Below are 19,232 nucleotides of genomic sequence, written 5' to 3'. Positions count from 1 at the left end.
GACTTCCAGATGCTGCTACTTGGTTCAGATGTGTTTATCAAATCTGTGCAGTACTATGGGACATTTTAGCTGACCTAGTTCTAAATTTTGGTCCCCAATTTGACAGCCCTGTAAAGAGACATCCATAATTATCTTCATTTTTGAAATGCTGTAACACTATTATTCCTTGCTCTTGCTCAATCATTTGTACAATATCAGATTGCTATTATCCTATATTCACACCACTGTTACTCCACCCTGAGTACTTCTGATACTTGCAGGTGGTTTTTTACTGTGAACTGTAGCTGATCCAAACTAATTTGACTTTGTTTGAGACTATGCAACAGTTTAGTGCACTGTTTCGATGGCTACGCATTACTGAATAACTTCACTGTGGAATTCCCCTTTCGTCTGTGGCTGCAGTTTCTAAGCACACCCCCCACCCCCCACCCTCACGCCGGCCAAACATTGGTAAAGGCAGTTAAACAAAACTCAGGTTAGTTTTTGGTGGTAGTTGGATTTTGGCTGTTTATGAAATTGTATTTGCAGCTGCTTTTGTTTTTAATGATCCTGTTTGAAGCTTTTTGCCAGGCATTTTTTTGTTTAACAATCGGCTCCCCTTCTTGTCCTTTTCAATGAATCCCTTCATCCTGTCCAAACTTCCACTGCTTAGACATCTGTGGATATATAGATAATGTCAATGCCAAAATTTGCTTGACCCAGAACTAGGCTATGAGCCTTGTTTGGATGGCTTGCAATGGATCTACCCCTGCATTTATACACCCTCCAATGTTAGCTCAATTCTTTCTTCTGCCTTCCCTGTGTTTTTTCTTAGAAAGGGAAAAGCTAACCCAGTTTCCGAGGAATGCTGAGTCCAATACCAATTGATGGTAACAAAATCCTCTGCTTCAGTATTGTTACTCCGATGCTTGATGCATTTTTTGATTTTCAGACCATTGCAAATTTCCAACAAATCTTCATGCCTTTTGACATAACTGAGAAGATGGGCTGTCCAAACAAGTCACTTCTAACTATGTCATTCAAATCAATCGCATGCTGTGGCATAAATGCCTATGCCCAGTAGTCCTATGTTACTGTGCATCATTGCTTCACTCTGTAAATCAGTTCTGCAAACGTGGATGGTGGTTTTTTATCTGCTGGAGAATTACTTTAAAAATAAATGACAACTTAAGGATAAGATTGAATTTAATATTGTTTTGAAATACTAGATACTTGGGAATGATGTTTTCAGGCTCTTCCTAGAAAATTCCTTTGAAGAATGCAGCAACAAATGTGTCCCTACTTAGAAACAAAACTGCTACAAATGGACTTCTGAAAGAGTTAAGATAGACCTTTGTCACAGTTGAACAGTCATCTCTAATTCAAGATCAAGTTCTTTATGCCATAATTAGGAGCAGCTTTTTGTTCAGTTTAGCAATGGGGAATACAGCTTATAAGATGGTTTTAGTGGTGGGCTTGAATTTATTTCAAAAATCCTTCACGATCCTGCCCTTTCACCTCTTGAGACCTGTGAACTGGATTGCAATGTAAATTGGGGAAGGTTGACTCCATAATGATTGAGCACTGCCTGTGAGAATTAATTCTTGAATCTGTTTTCAGCAGATATTAGCCTGCCAGCCTCCATAAGCTTGAGCTTTTCCAAAATTCTGATGCCCATATCCTAACATGCACTAAATCCTGTATGAAGAATCATCTTGGACCCACTGCAGTATTTTGCTTTTATTATTATGTACCAAATCCTGTTCACTTGTCACCCCTGTGCTTGCTGATCTACGTTTGGCTCAAATTTTAAAATTCTTATCCGTTTTCATTGGACATGGCCTTGCCCATCCCTACCTCTCCAACTTCCTCTACCTGTACAACTCTCTGAAATAGCTATGCTGCTCCAATTCTGGGCTCACGTGCATCCTTTATTTTCATTACGATGCTCAGTCGTATTTTGCTATCTAGGCTTTAATGTCTGGAATTCTCTCCTTTAAACCTTTCTGCCTGTCTACCTCAATCTTCTTTAAAACACTCAGTAAAACATGAAATAAGAACAAAAAATGCTGGTAAAACCCACAGGTCTGGCAGCATCCGTGGAGAGGGAAACATTAACTGTGTTTCTCTCCATAGATGCTGCCAAACCCTGCAGAGTTTTTCCAGCATTTTTTGTTATTATTTCAGATTCCCAGCAGCCGCAGTATTTTGCCCAAGCTGTTTGTCATCTATGCTAATATCGCAAGTGACTCGGTGTCAGATCTTATTTGGTGATGCTTCTGTGCAGCTCCTTGGGATGCTTAACTACATTGGACAAAGGAACGTAGGACTTAGGAGCAGGAGTAGGCCATGTACTCTTCGAGCCTGCCCTGCTGCCATTCAGTAAGATCATGCCTGATCTGGTTATGGTCCCAGCTCCACTTTCCTGTCTGCCTCCCCCACCCCACCCCCATAACCCCTGACCCCCATGTCTGTCAAAATTCTACCGAACATCGTCTTGAATAAATTTAAAGACCAAGCCTCCACTACTTTCTGGTGAAGAGAGTTCCACAGACAAACGACCCTCTGAGAGGAAAACATTCTCATCTCTGTCTTAAAAAGGAAACCTCTTATTCTTAAACCATGCCCCCAGGTTTTAGTCTCCCTCACAAGAGGAAAAAACACCCTCCGAGTATCCATCCTATCAAGTCCGCTCAAGATCTTACATGTTTCAATGAGATCACCTCTCATTTTTCTAAACTCCAATGGTTATAGGCCCAATCTTTTCAACCTTTCTTCATTAGGTAAGCCCTTCGTCCCAGGAATGAGTCGAGTGAACCTTCTCTGAACTGCTTCTAAAGCAGTTTTTTTTTTCAAATTAAGAAACCAAAACTGTACACAGTACTCCAGATGTGGTCTCACCAAGGCCCAGTACAACTGTAGTAAAACTTCCCCACTTTTATATTCTATTCCTCTTGCAATAAACGCCAGCATTCCATTTACCTTCCTAATCACTTGTTGTACCTGCATAAGAACCTTGTGATTCATGTACCAGGACACCGAGAACCTTCTGTATCACTGAGTTTTGAAATCTTTCTCCATTTAAATAGTACACTGCTTTTCTATTCTTCCTACTAAAGTGGAGAAGTTCACATTTCCCCATGTTGTACTCAATCTGCCAAATTTTTGCCCACTTACTTAACCTGTCTGTAACCTTTTGCAGACTCTCTACCTCCTCTTGACAATTTACTTTCCTACCTATCCTGGTGTCAACGGAAAATGTAGTTGCCATGCATTTGGTTCCTTCATCCAAGTCATTGATTGTAAAAAGTTGAGGACGCAACATTGATCCTTGTGGCACTCCGCTAGTTACACCTTGCCAACCTGAAAAAGACCCATTTATCCCTACTCTCTGCTTCCTGTTAGCTAACCAATCTTTTATCCATGCTAATATGTTAGCCCCTACACATGTGCTCTTATCAAAGGTTACTAAACAAGATGTGGCATCTTATCAAATGCCTTTTGGAAATCAAGTGCACCACATCTACCAGTTCCCCTTCGTCCATCTTGAATATTACTTTGTCAAAAAACTCTAATAGATTAATTAAACACGGCTCTGCCTGATCACATGATTTTTAAGTATCCTGCTATAGCCTCTTTAATAATGGATTCTAGCACTTTCTCTATGACAAATGTTAGGCTGACTGGCCTATAGATTCCTGCTTTCTGTCTCCCTCCTTCCTTGAATAAAGGTATTACATTTGCTATTTTCCAATCCGCTGGGTCAGTTCCAGAATCTGAGGCATATTGGAAGATTGCAACTAATGCATCTGCTGTCTGTGCCACTACTTCATTTTAAGATCCTTGGATGTAGGCAGTCCAGTCCTGGGGACTTGTCAGCCTTTACGTCTAATAGCTTTCCTAACACCTTTCCCCTGGTGATTGTGATTGTTTTGAGTTCATCCTTCCCTACTAAAATGCAAGTTGTTGCTAGGATGAGGTAAATTGTAGGCAGCAGCTGTGAGGACACTTGGAAGGACTCTGGAGAGTCCATGAAGTTATAATCAAGTTTTGTTTTTATTTTAAAGGTTTTAAGTCCATTTTGATGAATTCAACACTTGTGCTTCATTGTCATTGATTTTTGTCTGCCTTAGCACTTAACCTGCACAGGGATTGATTTCAATTTAACATTTGTTTTCACAGATCCAAGTGTTTAATTTTCAGGTCTCACATATTGAGTTGTTGCAAATGCCTCAGCTTCTGCAATTCACATATTCCCAACTGGCGTTAATATTTTGATGTAATGGATATCTTGGGGAAAATTTACTTTAATTTTAGAACTTTATTTTTGAAATAGTGAGAGAGCCAGGATGAGAACCTAAGATGTCTTGATCGTCCCTTATATCAATTATACAATTCTAGCTTTAATAAAGCTGTCCGAAAAGGATTTGTATTCGCAAGAGTTGGCCATTGTTTAACCTCGAAGTCTGCTACTAACTGTCCTCAATATGTGACTTTCTGATGTGTGAATATTCTTCAAACAGGTGCATTAACACCTTCATGTTCCACTTTACTTAAACAGGCTGATTGGTATCTTGTCCATGTGATAAAGTACTGGCCCACATTTGTGTGTTGTCCCCTAGGCCCATCATGGCTCTTGTCTTAACACAATCAGTTCCTCCACGCTTTTGTGTTTCCTTTTGCCTGAAATGACCCTGGATAAACTTTCCACTTCTATCCTAATTCCAACACCATTTTGCTGTTTGTAGCCTGTTTGAACACCAAATCTTAGGAGACTCCAGCACATCTCAAACTTCAATCAAAATATTTGGTTTCATTGGAGCATAAGATATTTATATATCAATCCCGTCTCTGGCTACCAAATGATTAACTTTTAGAGTAAATGCTAGTTGTGAAAAATAAGTAATTATTTTAATATCATGTCACTTCAAAACAAATCTTTCGATATAAGCTTTTTCTTTTGGAAGCCTTTTGTTGTAAATGTAGACATTTTTTCTATGACAGAGACTGAAAATGCTAGAAATACTCAGGTCTGACAGTGTCTGTGGAGAGAAACTAGAGTACTAGTGAATTAGTTTCAGGTTGGTGACCAGTTGTCAGAACTGGGAGTGCTTAACATATCTGGCAGTTTTTAAGCAAAGCAGGTAAAAGGGAGGAAAGAACAAATGGGGAGGTTTGTGATGGAGTAGAAGAGATTAATAATAAAAGGGATGACAGTGCTAGGCAATAAGAGATGGCAAGTGGGACAAGTAAAGAACCAAAAGATGCATTTGGAACCAACAACTGCTTTGTCACTGTTTTCCTACCTTGCTGTTGTATTTCTAAGCACTGTTCTGACAAACGGTCACTGACTTGAAATGTTGGCCAGAATTTTACCAGCCCAGGGTGGTGGCTTAAGAAGTGGGGGAATGGACGGTGAAATGCTGGCAAGCTGCATCACTTCCAAGCTGACGACTCTGAGCTGTACCACTTCTAATGTCAGTATATTCTTCCCAAAGTATGATGCCCAGAAATGAAAGCAATACGATCTACTCAGAACTTTGTACACCTGTACCAGAGCTATAACTCCTTTAAATTCCAGTCCCCTTGAGATAAAAGGCAACATTCTATTAGCTTTTTAATTTTTTTTTCCTGTTTGCTATCTTTTTGTGACTTCTGTATTTAGATCTATAAATCTCTTGCACCACAATTACCTCGCTTCTCACCATTTTGAGAATAATCTATCTTTCTCGGGTTCAGTAAGGATGACCTTGCATTTCCCCACATTGAACTCCATGTACCACAATGTTGTCCATTCACTTAATATATCAATGTCCTTTGCAACTTTCTGCACTTTCCAGTAGGGGTTCCTGGAAAAGTTTAAGAAAGGGAAACTGGCTTACTTAACCCCTCACAACACAATCCTTCAGGTGAATGGGGTGGCAGAGAATGGGTGTATTTTGTGGAGTGTGTGATGGTAAGACTTGCCAGTGCTACAGCTGAAATGAGTTAAATCGTATGGAACAGTGCATGGACTCCTCTCCCCCCCCCCCCCCCCCCCCACCCCAACAATGCGCTCCCTGTGCGGGCAGGGGTGGGGGGGGATTCCCTAAGCCGAGAGTGTGCTCTTTTGCGCATGTACGTGAAAGAGCAGCCTCAGGGAGATCAGTGCCAAATTCAAAAATGTTAAAAATAGAAAAATAAAATTTCCCTGACATGTCCCCTCACTGTCACATGAGTTGGGACATGTCCATCACTTTTAATTAAACTTTTATTAAATTTTTAAAAACCTACATGAAACCTCATCCCACCCGTGGATGAGGTTTCATGCTTTTTCTGAAGCCCGCCAGGGCTCCCGACCTGCCCACCAACCTTAAGGTTGGACGGGCAGGCCCTTTAACTAGTGCAACTACTTTTTAAATGGCCGACTGGGAAATCCTGCGCATACTTTCTGAAATGGTGCAGAGTTATAAGGAAGTGAGTTTGCATTTACTTAATGCCTATTGCAGCCTCAATGGCTCAGATTTTCAGCAATGAAGTATCTTTTTTGAAGTATAATCATTGTAGTTATGTAGGAAACAATGAATTTGCACAGAGCAAGGTCCCACAAATTGATAATGAGCAGATAATCTGTTTGTGAATTGGTTGGGGCTAAATATTGACCAGGATCTCCCCTGCTCTTTGCCCTCTCTTTGAGAGGGCAGAGACGGCCTCAGCTTAACATTTTATTCGAAAGGAGATTTGTATTTGCAAGAGTTGGCCATTGCTTGCAAATTTATTTCATAGTAAGTACTACTTTCTTTTTGACCTTGAAACTTGCTACTAACTGTCTTTGATATGTGACCTACTGAGGTGTGAATATTCTTCAAACTGGTGCATTAACACCTTCAGGTTCCACTTATCCCCTTAAATTAAACTCTCTCACTGCAGTATTGACAGGGTGCTGCAATGAGAATATCAGCCTGGAATATAGGCTCAAGTCTCTGGAATAGGTGAATCCAAATCCTTTTCACTCCAAGGCGAGAGTGCTACTACTGACGCACAGTTAACACAGCTATACAGCTTGAGCTAGTTCCAGCTTCGATCCATTCTGTGCTCTGAGTTAACTATATGCTGGGGCTGCATTGAGAATGCTAGATTTAACTTCTAAATCTCAAAAGTTAAGAATTGATCAGAGTTGCATCTTCTGATTGAGGCCTGGGGCACTCTGAAGTGCACGTGAGGTTATCATCAGAGGGCCCTGGAACTGTACCCGAGAATAAGCTCTAACCCAGGCTTGTCCAAATTTTTTGCTTGGGGAGCCACATTTCCATTTTTCTCTCTCTCTCTCTCTCTCTCTCTCGAGGGTCAGATGAGGACATTTTGGAAGGATAAGGTTTGGCACAACAGTAAACCGAATTTTTTTTTTAAAGTTGTACTCAGAAAAGAAAAAATTGCTGAGTGAAAGTAAAGCAATGTCAAAGCAAGAAATTGATATTTTTAATAAACAGTAATTAATAAAAATGACCAGAATGAGGGGTTCAGTGTGTGTGTGCCAGGCCTACTCCCAGTCTCGGGGTGCTCATTCACTCACCCATTGTGTGAGTGTGTGTTGGTGTGTGGTGCTGAGTGAGTGAGAAACCCGAGACTGGGAGTGAGGAAGACAAGCGCACACTGTCGTTCCCACACGTCCGTCCACCTTCCCATTAGCGTGCCTGCTGGCCCGCCCCTTTCGCATGCCGGACAGCGCCCACCCTTCCCTCAAAACCTGCTGATCAGCTATTGGAGGGAAGAACAAGCCCGTCATTGGATGAGCAGGCACGCAGCATTTTTTCAAAATTCTAGAATGTCTTCAGCCGTCGAGCCCAAAGACGTGGCTTTCTGGATTAAAATGCCTTGGGGGCCTCATCCGGCCCGCAGGCTGGAGGTTGGACACACATGTTCTAACCCTTAGCAGTAAAGTGGGAGGCGTTGCTCCATTGGCAAGGGAATTTTAGGGTTAGAAATTGAAGAAAAATTATAATTGGTCAACTTACAAATGTGTTTTATTTTAATTGGGTGGTTACATCCTTGACCCTGAGGCTCAACTTAGAGTTTGATCTGTTGATATTCAGCAAGAATGGATTGGTGGGGAAATGCTGGAATTCGATCAAAATTGGTTCTATATTTCTATTTTTGTTCAGTCCCACGTTCATGTGTCTAATTTATTTATTCATTGGTCCCAGCTATTACACAATTTTATTTACATGAAATCCATTTGAGAGGAGAGGCCGTTATCTTCTGTTTTTTTTCTCTTGCAAAATGCTTAACAGTAATTATGAAGTTCCAGTTTATGGTCTTTGTACCCTTTTTAGCTGTTCAGTCAGGAGATGACCATGAAGTTTGTGCCCAAGTATGGCCTTGTACTGGAGCTGAATGAGGATGGATCCATCAGGAGGAGCTTCCATGATCCTCATGGAGTGGTGGTGCCCGCAGTTAGTGAGGCAGACGAGCATGACGGATACCTGTACCTTGGTTCCTACTACTCCCCTTTTCTCAGCCGGCTGAATCTCAACGAGGTTTAACATCGTAGTGTGGATTGAAGAGATTTCTGCTGAAGGTCATTCTACAAAAGCTAATTTAGAACATCCCGCCAACTGATATATAAACAAAACGTATTTGGAAAGGTTACCATGCTTTGAAGATCATAAACATGAATGTTCAAAATTTAATTTTTCTTGAGTTTGTCCTTCGAGATCAACAGGCTTCCTTGATGGATTGTTAAACCTGACAATGAGGAAGGATTTATTGGTCTGTTAATTATCAACCAGTTCATCGCTCTGAAGTTAGGTTAATAAAAGTTGATAGAATTAATACATTGCACTAAGCCTATAATTGTACCTATTTTAAAAGTGTAGCAATCATATAAACCAATTTTGTGAATTTACACGATGAACATTATGGACTTGGAAATTTACTGTTTAAGCGTTGAACTGCAGTGTTTGTAGTTTTAGTAATTCTTCTGCTTAATAATGTGACAGGTTTTAGGCTCAGTTCAATTGAGCATTGGATTTAGTTCAGTTACAGAGGATACATGTGGGTCATGCTTCATGGATTTTTAAATTTAGGAAAGACACCAGGAACTTGTTGACTGTGGGGAAAGATAGAATTAATGATTTGCATTCCAAATGGTGGCTCAGTGTTAATGGGCTGATATTGGTTGATAACCAGTCCTATCTGTTAACCTTCCAGTACTTTTCTCCACTTTAGTGTAGTTTCAGGGATTAGAGATTTGGAAAAATATTCCCTCATTTTCCTGCCCACTGCCACATGATTGCAAACATGTGGAACAGACTAGCAATGAAGATAAATTATTCATAGCTAATTGATGTCTTTAAACCGTTTTGAGATGCTATCATACTAAATTGTTTTTTCCAGCGAGGTTTCATGTTTCTTGAAATAGGGATCCGCGGGTGATGGGTGAGATAGAATTTACATCAAACTATGCTGATTTGATGGACTAAATGGGATTTTCTCTTACCAAAATTTGCCTCTATGTACTGCTGTTTTGATCGCAGCATTCAGGCTACCTCAGATTGATAAAGACGTACAGGTACAGAAGCTGTCATTTCAGGTTCCTACGAGTTGGGCTGCTAAATGTTCTAATTTTGCAAGTGGTCGCAGCTATCACTGTTGTAGACAGCGGTGGGTCAGACTGGTGGCTGTTCTCCATTCGGACACTGGCTTGTCGTCTTGCTGCTTATTGTTTTCAAAATGAAGTTGAAAAATTCTTGAAACTGTTGCAAACCTGTTCTGTCAGCAGTACTGCTGGTCATGTGCACAGAAGAATGAATGAAAAGTGAACTTGCTGATAACATTTTTCGATTGCATGACTGGGTATAAGCAAGTCATGGTATGGTGTGATACTGCATTATAAATTGGATCTGAATGTGTTTTATTTGTCTACCAGAATATCTGTACTGAAGATGGATGGACTTGTTGTGGCTTATCGTTTAGTTATTGTCAATGTATAAATTACAGCCTGATGCTGAGAGGAAAGATCACTAACCACATTCCCAAATGATTTAAATCAAGTTCTCCAGTCTGTCTCTGTAAGACAGTTGGTGTGACATTGCAGGATTGTATTTCTAGTCATTAAGATGTTCCAGACATCTAGATTTATAAGACTGCAGCATGTTTGTTTTACATTGCTCATTAAAAAGAATGACCATGCAGAAATGAGGAACTTCTTTTTCTTCAGTGTTTCATTTTTTGTTTAATAATGTAGCACTAATTGTTGCATCTTGTTTGTGGAATGCCAGGATGTAATGACAGCCCCACAATTCCAGGTACCTGCGGACATAATTTCAGCAGAGGAGCAGAATCCATTAGGGGCCTCCTGTCATTTTGGCATCACTCAAAATCTGACTGAGAATTGGTTGGAACATTTCTATACCATCCCACCTCAGGGCATGACATTAATGTTCCCGGTGGGATTCCAGGCTTCCTCACAAAACCTTATATTGCTGTGTGAAACAAGTGTCTGCCATAGCTCAGTACTACTCTCATTGTTCTGAATTAGAAGGTTGTGATTTCAAGTCCCATTTCAGACACTTGAGTACATAATCTAGGCTGATACTCCACCATTACTGACTGAAGGACTATAGTCCGAAAAAGCTGAAATACTCTGGCAGCATCTGCGGAGGTAAAAACAGAATTAATGTTTCAAGTTGTGACCACTCGTCAGAGCTGTCAGATGTAGAATCATAGGATAGAATCATAGAATGGCCTATCATGTCTGCGCCAATCAAAAAATGAGCCACTCCGCCTAATCCAACTTTTCCAGCATTTGGTCTGTAGCCCTGCAGGTCATGGCACTTCAGGTGCTCATCCAAACATCCTTTAAATGAGCTGAGGGTTTCTGTAAGTGGGCAGAGACGGAACAAGGGAAAAAATAGTCGAGGTAGGGAGAAATCAGTTCTCTGGGGCGGGAACAGGCTGAAACAATGGGTCTACCAGGGCAGTCTTGGGAATGAGGAAGAAGTGGGATGTTCTTGGATGGGGTTTGAGAGGTTAGAGGATACGTAGGGAAGATCTCCAGAGGAGATGAGGTCAGGGATAATTTGGGAAAAGATGGATTGATATTTGGTGGTGGGGTTCTGATTCATTGGGAAGGAGGAGGAGATGTCAGAGTTAGCTTCTGCGAGGTAGCGGTTGGTTCACCAAACAACAGCACTACCCTTGCAGGCAGGTTTATTGTCAATGTTAGTATTGGACCTGAGAGAATGAAGTGCTGCAAATTCAGAGGGTGATAGATTAGAATGAGTGATGGAGCAGAAAAATTAAGACAGCGAATGTCACAATAGCAGTTCTCAATGGAAAGGTTTGGAAAAGGTAAGAGGCCAGACAGAGGGGTGCAGGTGGAAGACAAATTGGAAGACAAGAAAGGGTCTGCTGTGCAGGGTAAAGACTTGCCAAAGAAGTAGGCATGAAGGCAACGGAAGAACAACTCACTGGCTTGCAGCGATTGTCATTCATTGAGATGGCATAAGCAGAGGCCTTTGGTGAAGACTTAGTTCAGGACTAGAAAGGGGAAAGTCAAGGATGATCATGAAATGGCGAGGGTCAGATTGGAAGAAGGGATAGGGTTAGACGAAAGTGAAGAAGGACAATCCAGTGCAGTGTTGGTATCTATGAGTTGACCAGGCTTGTGATCCTTAATGCCTGAGAGGAAATGTTTTATGTTAAAGCGCCAGGTGAAGTGAAAGATGAAATGGAGTTGTGGACCAGGACAGCTTTGAGATGGTGAGCTGATGCTGCTGAAGAGGAGGTTGAGAGGGTACATGTGGTAGCATAGGCGACGGAGCAGTGGTTCAAGGAACGTTCAATATCGTGTAGGTATCTGTAACTGGGTGGAAACGTGAAGGTTAGAATTCCAGTTATAATTCACGTAGAACAAGTCTGAGCTGGAAATAGTTGCTGAGGAAAGAGGTGGCTATGAAAACAAGTTTTGTCTGATACGTGATCAAACACGAGAAGAAGTAGAAAACAACGAAGATCAACAAAGTAAAAGCTACCAATGAAAATCCTGTTGGAGAGAAGAGCAGAAGCTTTTCGGGAGGTGGGTGGGCATTCCTAGAAAAGAAGTGACAGTGAATTAAAGCTAATACAAGAGCAAAGTGCTGGAAATCTGAAATACAAACAAAGTGCCGGAAGTACTCAGCAGGCTGGGCCTCAGCTGTGGAGAGAGAAACGGACAAGGGGTTCACAGACCTGAAAGGTTAATGCCATTTCCTACTCCACAGATGTTGCCAGACCAGCTGAGAATTTACAGCATTTTCTGTGTTTATTTCAGATTTCCAGCAGTTACAGTACTTTGTGAAGTAGTGTCAGACATGCTGTCTTTCAGATGAAATGGTAAACCAAAGCCCTATCTTCCCCCTCTGGTGAACGTGAAGCATCTGGAACTACTACATCTGGAGGAAGAGCAGAGGAGTCCTGCCTGGTATCCTGGCTGACATTTATCTCTTGACCAACATCACAAAAAGATTATCTGGTCATTATCTCAGCTTTTGACCACAGGATGTCTGAAAGCACTTTACAGCCACTTTTGAACTGTGGTTACTATTGTAGGGAACATCACAGTCAATTTTTGCACCACACCATCAAATAGCAATGAGATGTGTTTCCAAACCCACATAATGTGATTGACTCTTAATTACCCTCACTCAGTTACTTTGCCATCTTTTTGGGGCAACTAGGGATGAGTAATAAATAGCAAACTTTCCAGTGACTCCCACATCCAATAATGAGTAAAGTAGCAGCTTTTAAAATGCAAGTTGTAGTGATGGCAGAATAGTGATAACATTGGCCCAGGAAAGATGTTTTCTTATTCTCGGGATCTGAGCGTCACTGGTGTTACTCATCCCTACTTGTCCTTGAACTGAGTGGTTTGCAAGGCTACTTAAGAGGGCAGTTAAGAGTCACACACACATTGCTCTGGGTCTGGAATCACGTAGGCCAGACTAGGTAAGAGGCTACCCTGATGATGTTTTTATGATGTAATTATTATTAATGAAACTAGCATTTTTTTTCCAGATTTATTAATTGAATTTAAATTTCCCCAGCTGCTTTGGTGAGATTTGAACAACTAAGACAGGCTTCTGGATTTCTAGTCCAGTAACATTACCAGTATGCAACCATCCACTGCTACTCACCTCCCTTTGATGCTGAACAGTTAGAAGGCCTTTTGCAGGAACAGCACCAAAGATCAGGGGGTGGGTGGGAGGCCATATTTGTGGGTGAGACTAATTCTGTGGAGCCTTTCCCAAACTTGAAATGCCTGGGGATTAGGGTTGCCACTCCTCCAGGATTAGTCTGGAGTCTCCAGGAATTGAAGATCAGTCTCTAGTACAATGCTGTGTGCAACCCTGGAGAAAAATCATTTGGGATAATTGCTGTTAAAGTTCAGAGGGGAAGTGAAAAATCTGAGGCAGAGAATGAGAAACTGGCAGCCCACATGAAAGGGGGTCCAAAAGTTTTCTATAGGCATATAAATAGTAGAAGGGTAGTAAGCGGTGGGGTAATTAGGGACCAAAAAGACACATGGAGCAGAGGGCATGGCAGAGGGGCGTGGCTTCTGCGTGAATTCCCTCTGCTGTTGTCTCCAAGATTTCCTGCGCTGAGTGAGTTTGGAAGGATCCTCCATCGAAAAATTGCCCAGGAAAACTGGAGGAAGGTAATTGGGTATTATTTTGTCTGATCATTCCGACCTTGATCGGAAGATTTGGGCCATTGTTCCACAAAGTAACAGGTGGGCCTCACCTATTCACCATTGAAGGCTTACAGATATATCATTGACAGAAGTCTTGAATTAGAATCATAAAATAGTTACAAAAGGAAAATGGGCCATTCGGATTGATGAGTCCATGTGGGCCCCCTGTAGGAGCAATTTAGCAAGTCTCACTCCCCTGCCCTTTCCCTGTAACCCTGCAATTTTTTTTTTCTCTTCAGTTGCTTATCCAGTTCCTTTTTGAAAGCCATGATTGAATCTGCTTGCACTGTTTTCGTGCAGTGAATTGCAGATCCTAACCACTCACTGTGTAAATATGTCTTTCCGCATGTCACTTTTGGTTCTTTTGCCAATCTCTTTAATCTGTGAACTCTGGTTTTGACCCTCTGCAAACTGGAAGAGTTTCTCTCTATCCACATTGTTCATCTCTCTTGTTTTTGAACTCCTCTATCAAATCTCCCCTGAAACTTTTCTAAGGTGAACAATCCCAGCATCTCCAATCTATTCACTTAGTCAAAACCCCTCATTCCTGGAATAATTCTTGTAATTTTTTTCTGCACCCTCTCTAAATCCTTCCTATCCTTCCTAAAGTCCGCTGCCTAGATTTGAACACAATAGTTCGGCCTCAATTGGAATAAGTTCATGTTTCATAAAGGTTCGTCATAATTTCCTTGTTTTTGTGCTCTATATGCTTCCATTTATAAAGAATGCCCCTTTAACCACTTTTTAAAACTTACCTACCACCTTCAATGATTTGTGCACATATAACTCCTCCAAGGTCTTTGTTTCTGCACCCCCTTTAGAATTGTATCTCATTCTATATCGCCTTTCCCTGTTCGCTCTTCCTAAATGTATAATTTCATTTTTAAAAAATTTAATCAGCCATGTGTCCTCCCATTCCGCCAGCCTCTCTTTGTCAGTTTAAAGTCTAACTGTCCAACACTACCCTCCTCACAGTATTTCTAAATTCTGCGTCATCTGCAAATTTTGAAATTGTGCCTTGTACACCCAAGTGTCATTAATGTATAATCAAGATAAGTGGGTATACTGACCTCTGGGGAACTCTACTGTATACCTGCCACCAGTCTGAAAAGCAACTATTCACCACTACTGTTTTCTGTCACTCAGTCAACTTTGTATTCACACTGGCGCTGTCCCTTTTATTCCATGGGCTTCAACTTTAGCAAATGCTTTTTGGAAGTGCATACAGACCAAATCAACCAGATTTACCTCATTAAGCCTCCTTGTTACCTCATCAAAAACTCAATAAAGTTAGTTAAACACAATTTGCTTTTAACAAAGGCATGCTGACTTTCCTTAATCCAAATGACAGTTAATTTTGTCCTGGATTATCATTCCTAAAAACTTTCCCATTCATTGAGGTTAAACTGACTGGTTTGTGGTTGTTGGGCATTTGCAATTCTCTAGTCCTCTGGCACGGACCCTGAATCCACCCTTACTTCCCTCAGTATCCTAGAATGCAATCCATCTGATCCTGGTGACTTATCAACTTTAACGACAGCTAAGCTTCCTTCACTGCCCTGGGTGAAAATCCTGGAACTCCCTCCCTAACTGTACTATGTATGTACCTGAACCACACAGACTGCAGAGGTTCAAAAAGGCAGCTCACTACCACCTTTGCAAGGGCAATTAGGGATGGGTGATAAATGCTGGCCTAGCTAGCAATGCCCACAGCCCATGAGTGAATTAAAAAAAAATACCTCCACTTGATTAATTTTTAGCCCATCCAATGTCTCAACTACCTCCTCTTTCACTATGACCTTGGCAGCATCATCTTTGGTAAAGTACACATTTCATACCTAAGCCATGCCCTCTGCTCCATGTGTCTTTTTGGTCCCTAATTACCCCACCTCTTACTACCTTTCTACTATTTATATGCCTATTGGAGACTTTTGGACCCCCTTTCATGTGAGCTGCCAGTTTCTTATTCTCTGCCTCAGATTTTTCACTTCTCCTCTAAACTTTCTACATTTAGCCTGGTTCTCAATTGTATACCAATCTGGCGCCTGTCATACATACCCTTTATCTGGTTAATTTTACACTCTATCACTTTCTTATCCAGCAAGCTCTGCCCTACCTTATCCCATGGTGGTATTTTACTGTGATTGTACCTGAACTATCTTCTCTTTAAAGGAAACCCATTGTTCTGTAACAGGTTTGCTTGCCAATATTTGATTCCAATTTACCTGGGAAGGATCCATTCACAACGCACTGAAATTGACCATTCTCCAATAAAATATATTTTACTCTAGATTGCTCTTTGTCCTTTTCACTAGCTTATCTAAACTTTATGAAACTATGATCAATTGGCTTTGGGTTTCTTTTTTTGTGCGTCTCCTTTGTATTCAAGTGTTAACAACAGAGGAAGGGTAGGTTTTTAAAAATTCATTATGGGGTGTGGGCACCGCTGGCTAGGCCAGCATTATTGCCCATCCTTAATTGCCCTCGAGAAGGTGGTGGTCAGCTGCCTTCTTGAGCTGCTGCAGCCCCTGTGGTGTAGGTACACCCACACTGCTGTTAGGGAGGGAGTTCCAGGATTTTGACTCAGCGACAGTGAAGGAACGGTGATATATTTCCAAGTCAGGATGATGTGTGACTTGGAGGGGAATTTCCAGTTAGTGGTATTCCCATGTATCTGCTGCCCTTGCCCTTTTAAATGGTAGCGGTCGTGGGTTTGGAAGGTGCTGCCTAATGGAAGGTGCTGCCTAAGGAGCCTTGTCAGTTTCTGCAGTGCATCTTGTACATGGTACACACTGCTGCCACAGTGTGTCAGTGGTTGAGGGAGTGAATGTTTGTGGAAGGGTTGCCAATCAAGCTGGCTGCTTTGTCCTGGATGGTGTCAAGCTTCTTGAGTGTTGGAGTGGAGAGTATTCCATCACACTCCTGACTTGTGGCATGTAGATGGTGGACAGGCTTTGGGAAGTCAGGAGGCGAGTTACTCGCCGCAGGACTCCTAGCCTTTGATCTGCTCTTGTAGCCACAGTATTTATGTGACTCATCCCATTCAGTGAATGGTAACCCCCAGGATGTTGATAGTGGGGGAATTCAGTGATGGTAATGCCATTGAATGTCAAGGGGCAATGGTTAGACTCTCTCTTGTTGGAGATTGTCATTGCCTGGTACTTGTGTGGTGCAAAACTTACTTGCCACTTGTCAGCGTAAGCTTGGATATTGTCCAGGTCTTGCTGCATTTGGACATAGACTGCTTCAACATCTGAGGACTCATGAATGCTGCGGAGCATTCTGCAATAATCAGCGAACATCCCCACTTCTGACCTTATGATGAAAGGAAGGTCATTGATGAAGCAGTTGAAGATGGTTGGGCCTAGGACACTACCATGAGGGACTCCTGCAGTAATGTCCTGGAACTGAGATGATTGACCTCCAACAACCTCAACCATCTTCCTTTGCGTTAGGTATGACTCCAACCTGCGGAGAGTTTTCCCCCTGATTCCCATTGACTCCAGTTTTGCTAGGGCTCTTTGATGCCACACCTGGTCAAATGCTGCCTTGATGTCAAGGGCAGTCACTCTTATCTCACCTCTGGAGTTCAGCTTTTTTGTCCATGTTTGAACCAAGGGTGTAATGAGGTCATAAGCTGAGTGACCCTGGTGGAACCCAAGCTGAGCATCAGTAGGCAGGTTACTGCTAAGCAAGTGTTGTTGATAGCACTGTTGATGACCCCTTCCATTTCTTCACTGATGATCAAAAGTAAATTGATGGGCGGTAATTGGCTGGGTTGGATTTGTCCTTTTTGTGTACAGGACATACCTAGGCAATTTTCCACATTGCCGGGCAGATGTTAGTGTTGTAGCTGTACTGGAACAGCTTGGCTAGGAGCACAAGTCTTCTGTGCTAATGCCAGAATATTGTCAGGGCCCATAGCCTTCTCAGTATCCAGGGCCCTCAGCCATTTCTTGATATCACGTGGACTGAATCAAATTGGCTGAAGACTGGCATCTGTGATGCTGGGGACCTCCAGAGGAGGCTGAGGTGGATCATCCACTTGGCACTTCTGGCTGAAGATTGTTGCGAATGCTTCAGCTTTATATTTTGCACTGGTGTGCTGGGCTCCTCCATCATTGAGGATGGGGATATCTGTGGAGCCTCCTCCTCCAGTGAGTTGTTTAATTGTCCACCACCATTCATGACTGGATGTGGCAGGACTACAGAGCTTAGATCTGACCTGTTGGTTGTGGAATTGCTTGGCTCTGTCTATCACTTGTTGCTACGACACAAGTAGCATTCTGTTATAGCTTCACCAGGTTGACCCCTTTTTTTTAAGGTAAGCCTGGTGCTGCTCCTGGCATATCCTCCTGAACTCTTCATTGAACCAGGATTGATCCCCCGGCTTGATGGTAATGGTAGAGTGGGGGATATGCTGGGCCATGAGGTTACAGATTGTGGTTGTATACAATTCTGCTGCTGCTAACAGCCCACAGTGCCTCATGGTTGCCCAGTCTTGAGTTGCTAGATCTGTTTGAAACCCATCCCATTTAGCATAGTGATAATGCCACACAACACAATGGAGGGTTTCCTCAATGTGAAGATGAGACTTTGTCTCCACAAGGACTGTGTGATGGTCACTCCTACTGATACTGTCATGGACAGATGCACCTGCAGTGGGCAGGTTGGTGAGGATGAGGTCAAGTATGTTTTTCCCTCTTGTTGGTTCCCTCACCACTTGCCGCAGACCCACTCTAGCAGCTATGTCCTTTAGGTACATCGGGGTGAGTCCAACAGAAGATGGGGCAAGCACATATGTGCCAGATAGAGCTTTCTTAAGCTACGTTGATGACATTACACATAAAATAAATGAGTTACAATTATGTAGGATCTCAGGATGTCCCAAAGCACTTGAGCCAAGGAAGTACTTTTGAAACGTACTCACTAGGAATGGGCAATAAATGCTGGCCCAGCCAGCAAAGCCCACATCCTGTGAATGAATAAAAAAAAACTGTTGTAATTTGGAAAATGTGACAGCCAACAAGAACTCATTATATAGTGGCTTTAAAGTAGTAAGTCATCCCAAAGTGCTTCACAGAAGTGTTATCAGACAAAATTTGATACTAAACCACAAGGTGTTATTAGGACAGGTGAATAAAAACTTGGTCAGAGAGTTAAGTTTCAAGGAACTTCTTAAAGAAAGAGATGTCTAGGTGGGAATTCAAGCACTTAGGGCCTACACACCTGAAAGCATAGCCATCAGGGGTGGACCGAAGGAAATGGGGCACAGTGGCAGATAGCCGAAAAGTGATAGAGATGGATAATGTATAGTTCATATATAACTTGTTGCCACCTTGTATTAGGCACTGCAAAACAAAAAGAATGCTTTGTTTCTGGACATTATAAGACGCAACTGGATGATCTTATTTCTTTCCCTCCCAAATGTGGCTTTGAATTACTGAAGTGAGCTCTAACTGCAGGATTAAATGAAGGCTTAAGTGACATGAAGCAAAGATCATCAAATTAACCTTGGATTTGTTTAGATGGTTTCAGTGCA

The 19,232-nt window shown here is 42.0% G+C and overlaps 1 protein-coding gene across 6 annotated transcripts in view; it reads left to right on the top strand.

Annotated features, from left to right (window-relative positions):
- Positions 1-10,158, top strand: part of apmap (adipocyte plasma membrane associated protein) — a 45,502-nt gene extending 35,344 nt beyond the window's left edge. For 5 of the 6 annotated variants that reach the window (XM_078556644.1, XM_078556649.1, XM_078556647.1 and 2 more), the window contains one exon: positions 8,292-10,158. In XM_078556644.1, the coding sequence (XP_078412770.1) occupies positions 8,292-8,501 (210 nt within the window). In that variant the 3' untranslated portion in view covers positions 8,502-10,158. Of the gene's footprint in view, positions 1-818; positions 1,073-8,291 lie in introns of those variants that run through there. The other variant, XM_078556648.1, reaches the window with a different exon arrangement.
- The last annotated feature ends 9,074 nt before the right edge of the window (positions 10,159-19,232 follow it).

This window comes from Cetorhinus maximus, chromosome 14 (assembly GCF_964194155.1).
Source record: "Cetorhinus maximus chromosome 14, sCetMax3.hap1.1, whole genome shotgun sequence".
NCBI lineage: Eukaryota > Metazoa > Chordata > Chondrichthyes > Lamniformes > Cetorhinidae > Cetorhinus > Cetorhinus maximus.
Note: the sequence above shows the minus strand (reverse complement) of the source record. Positions and strands in the feature narration are given on the sequence as shown.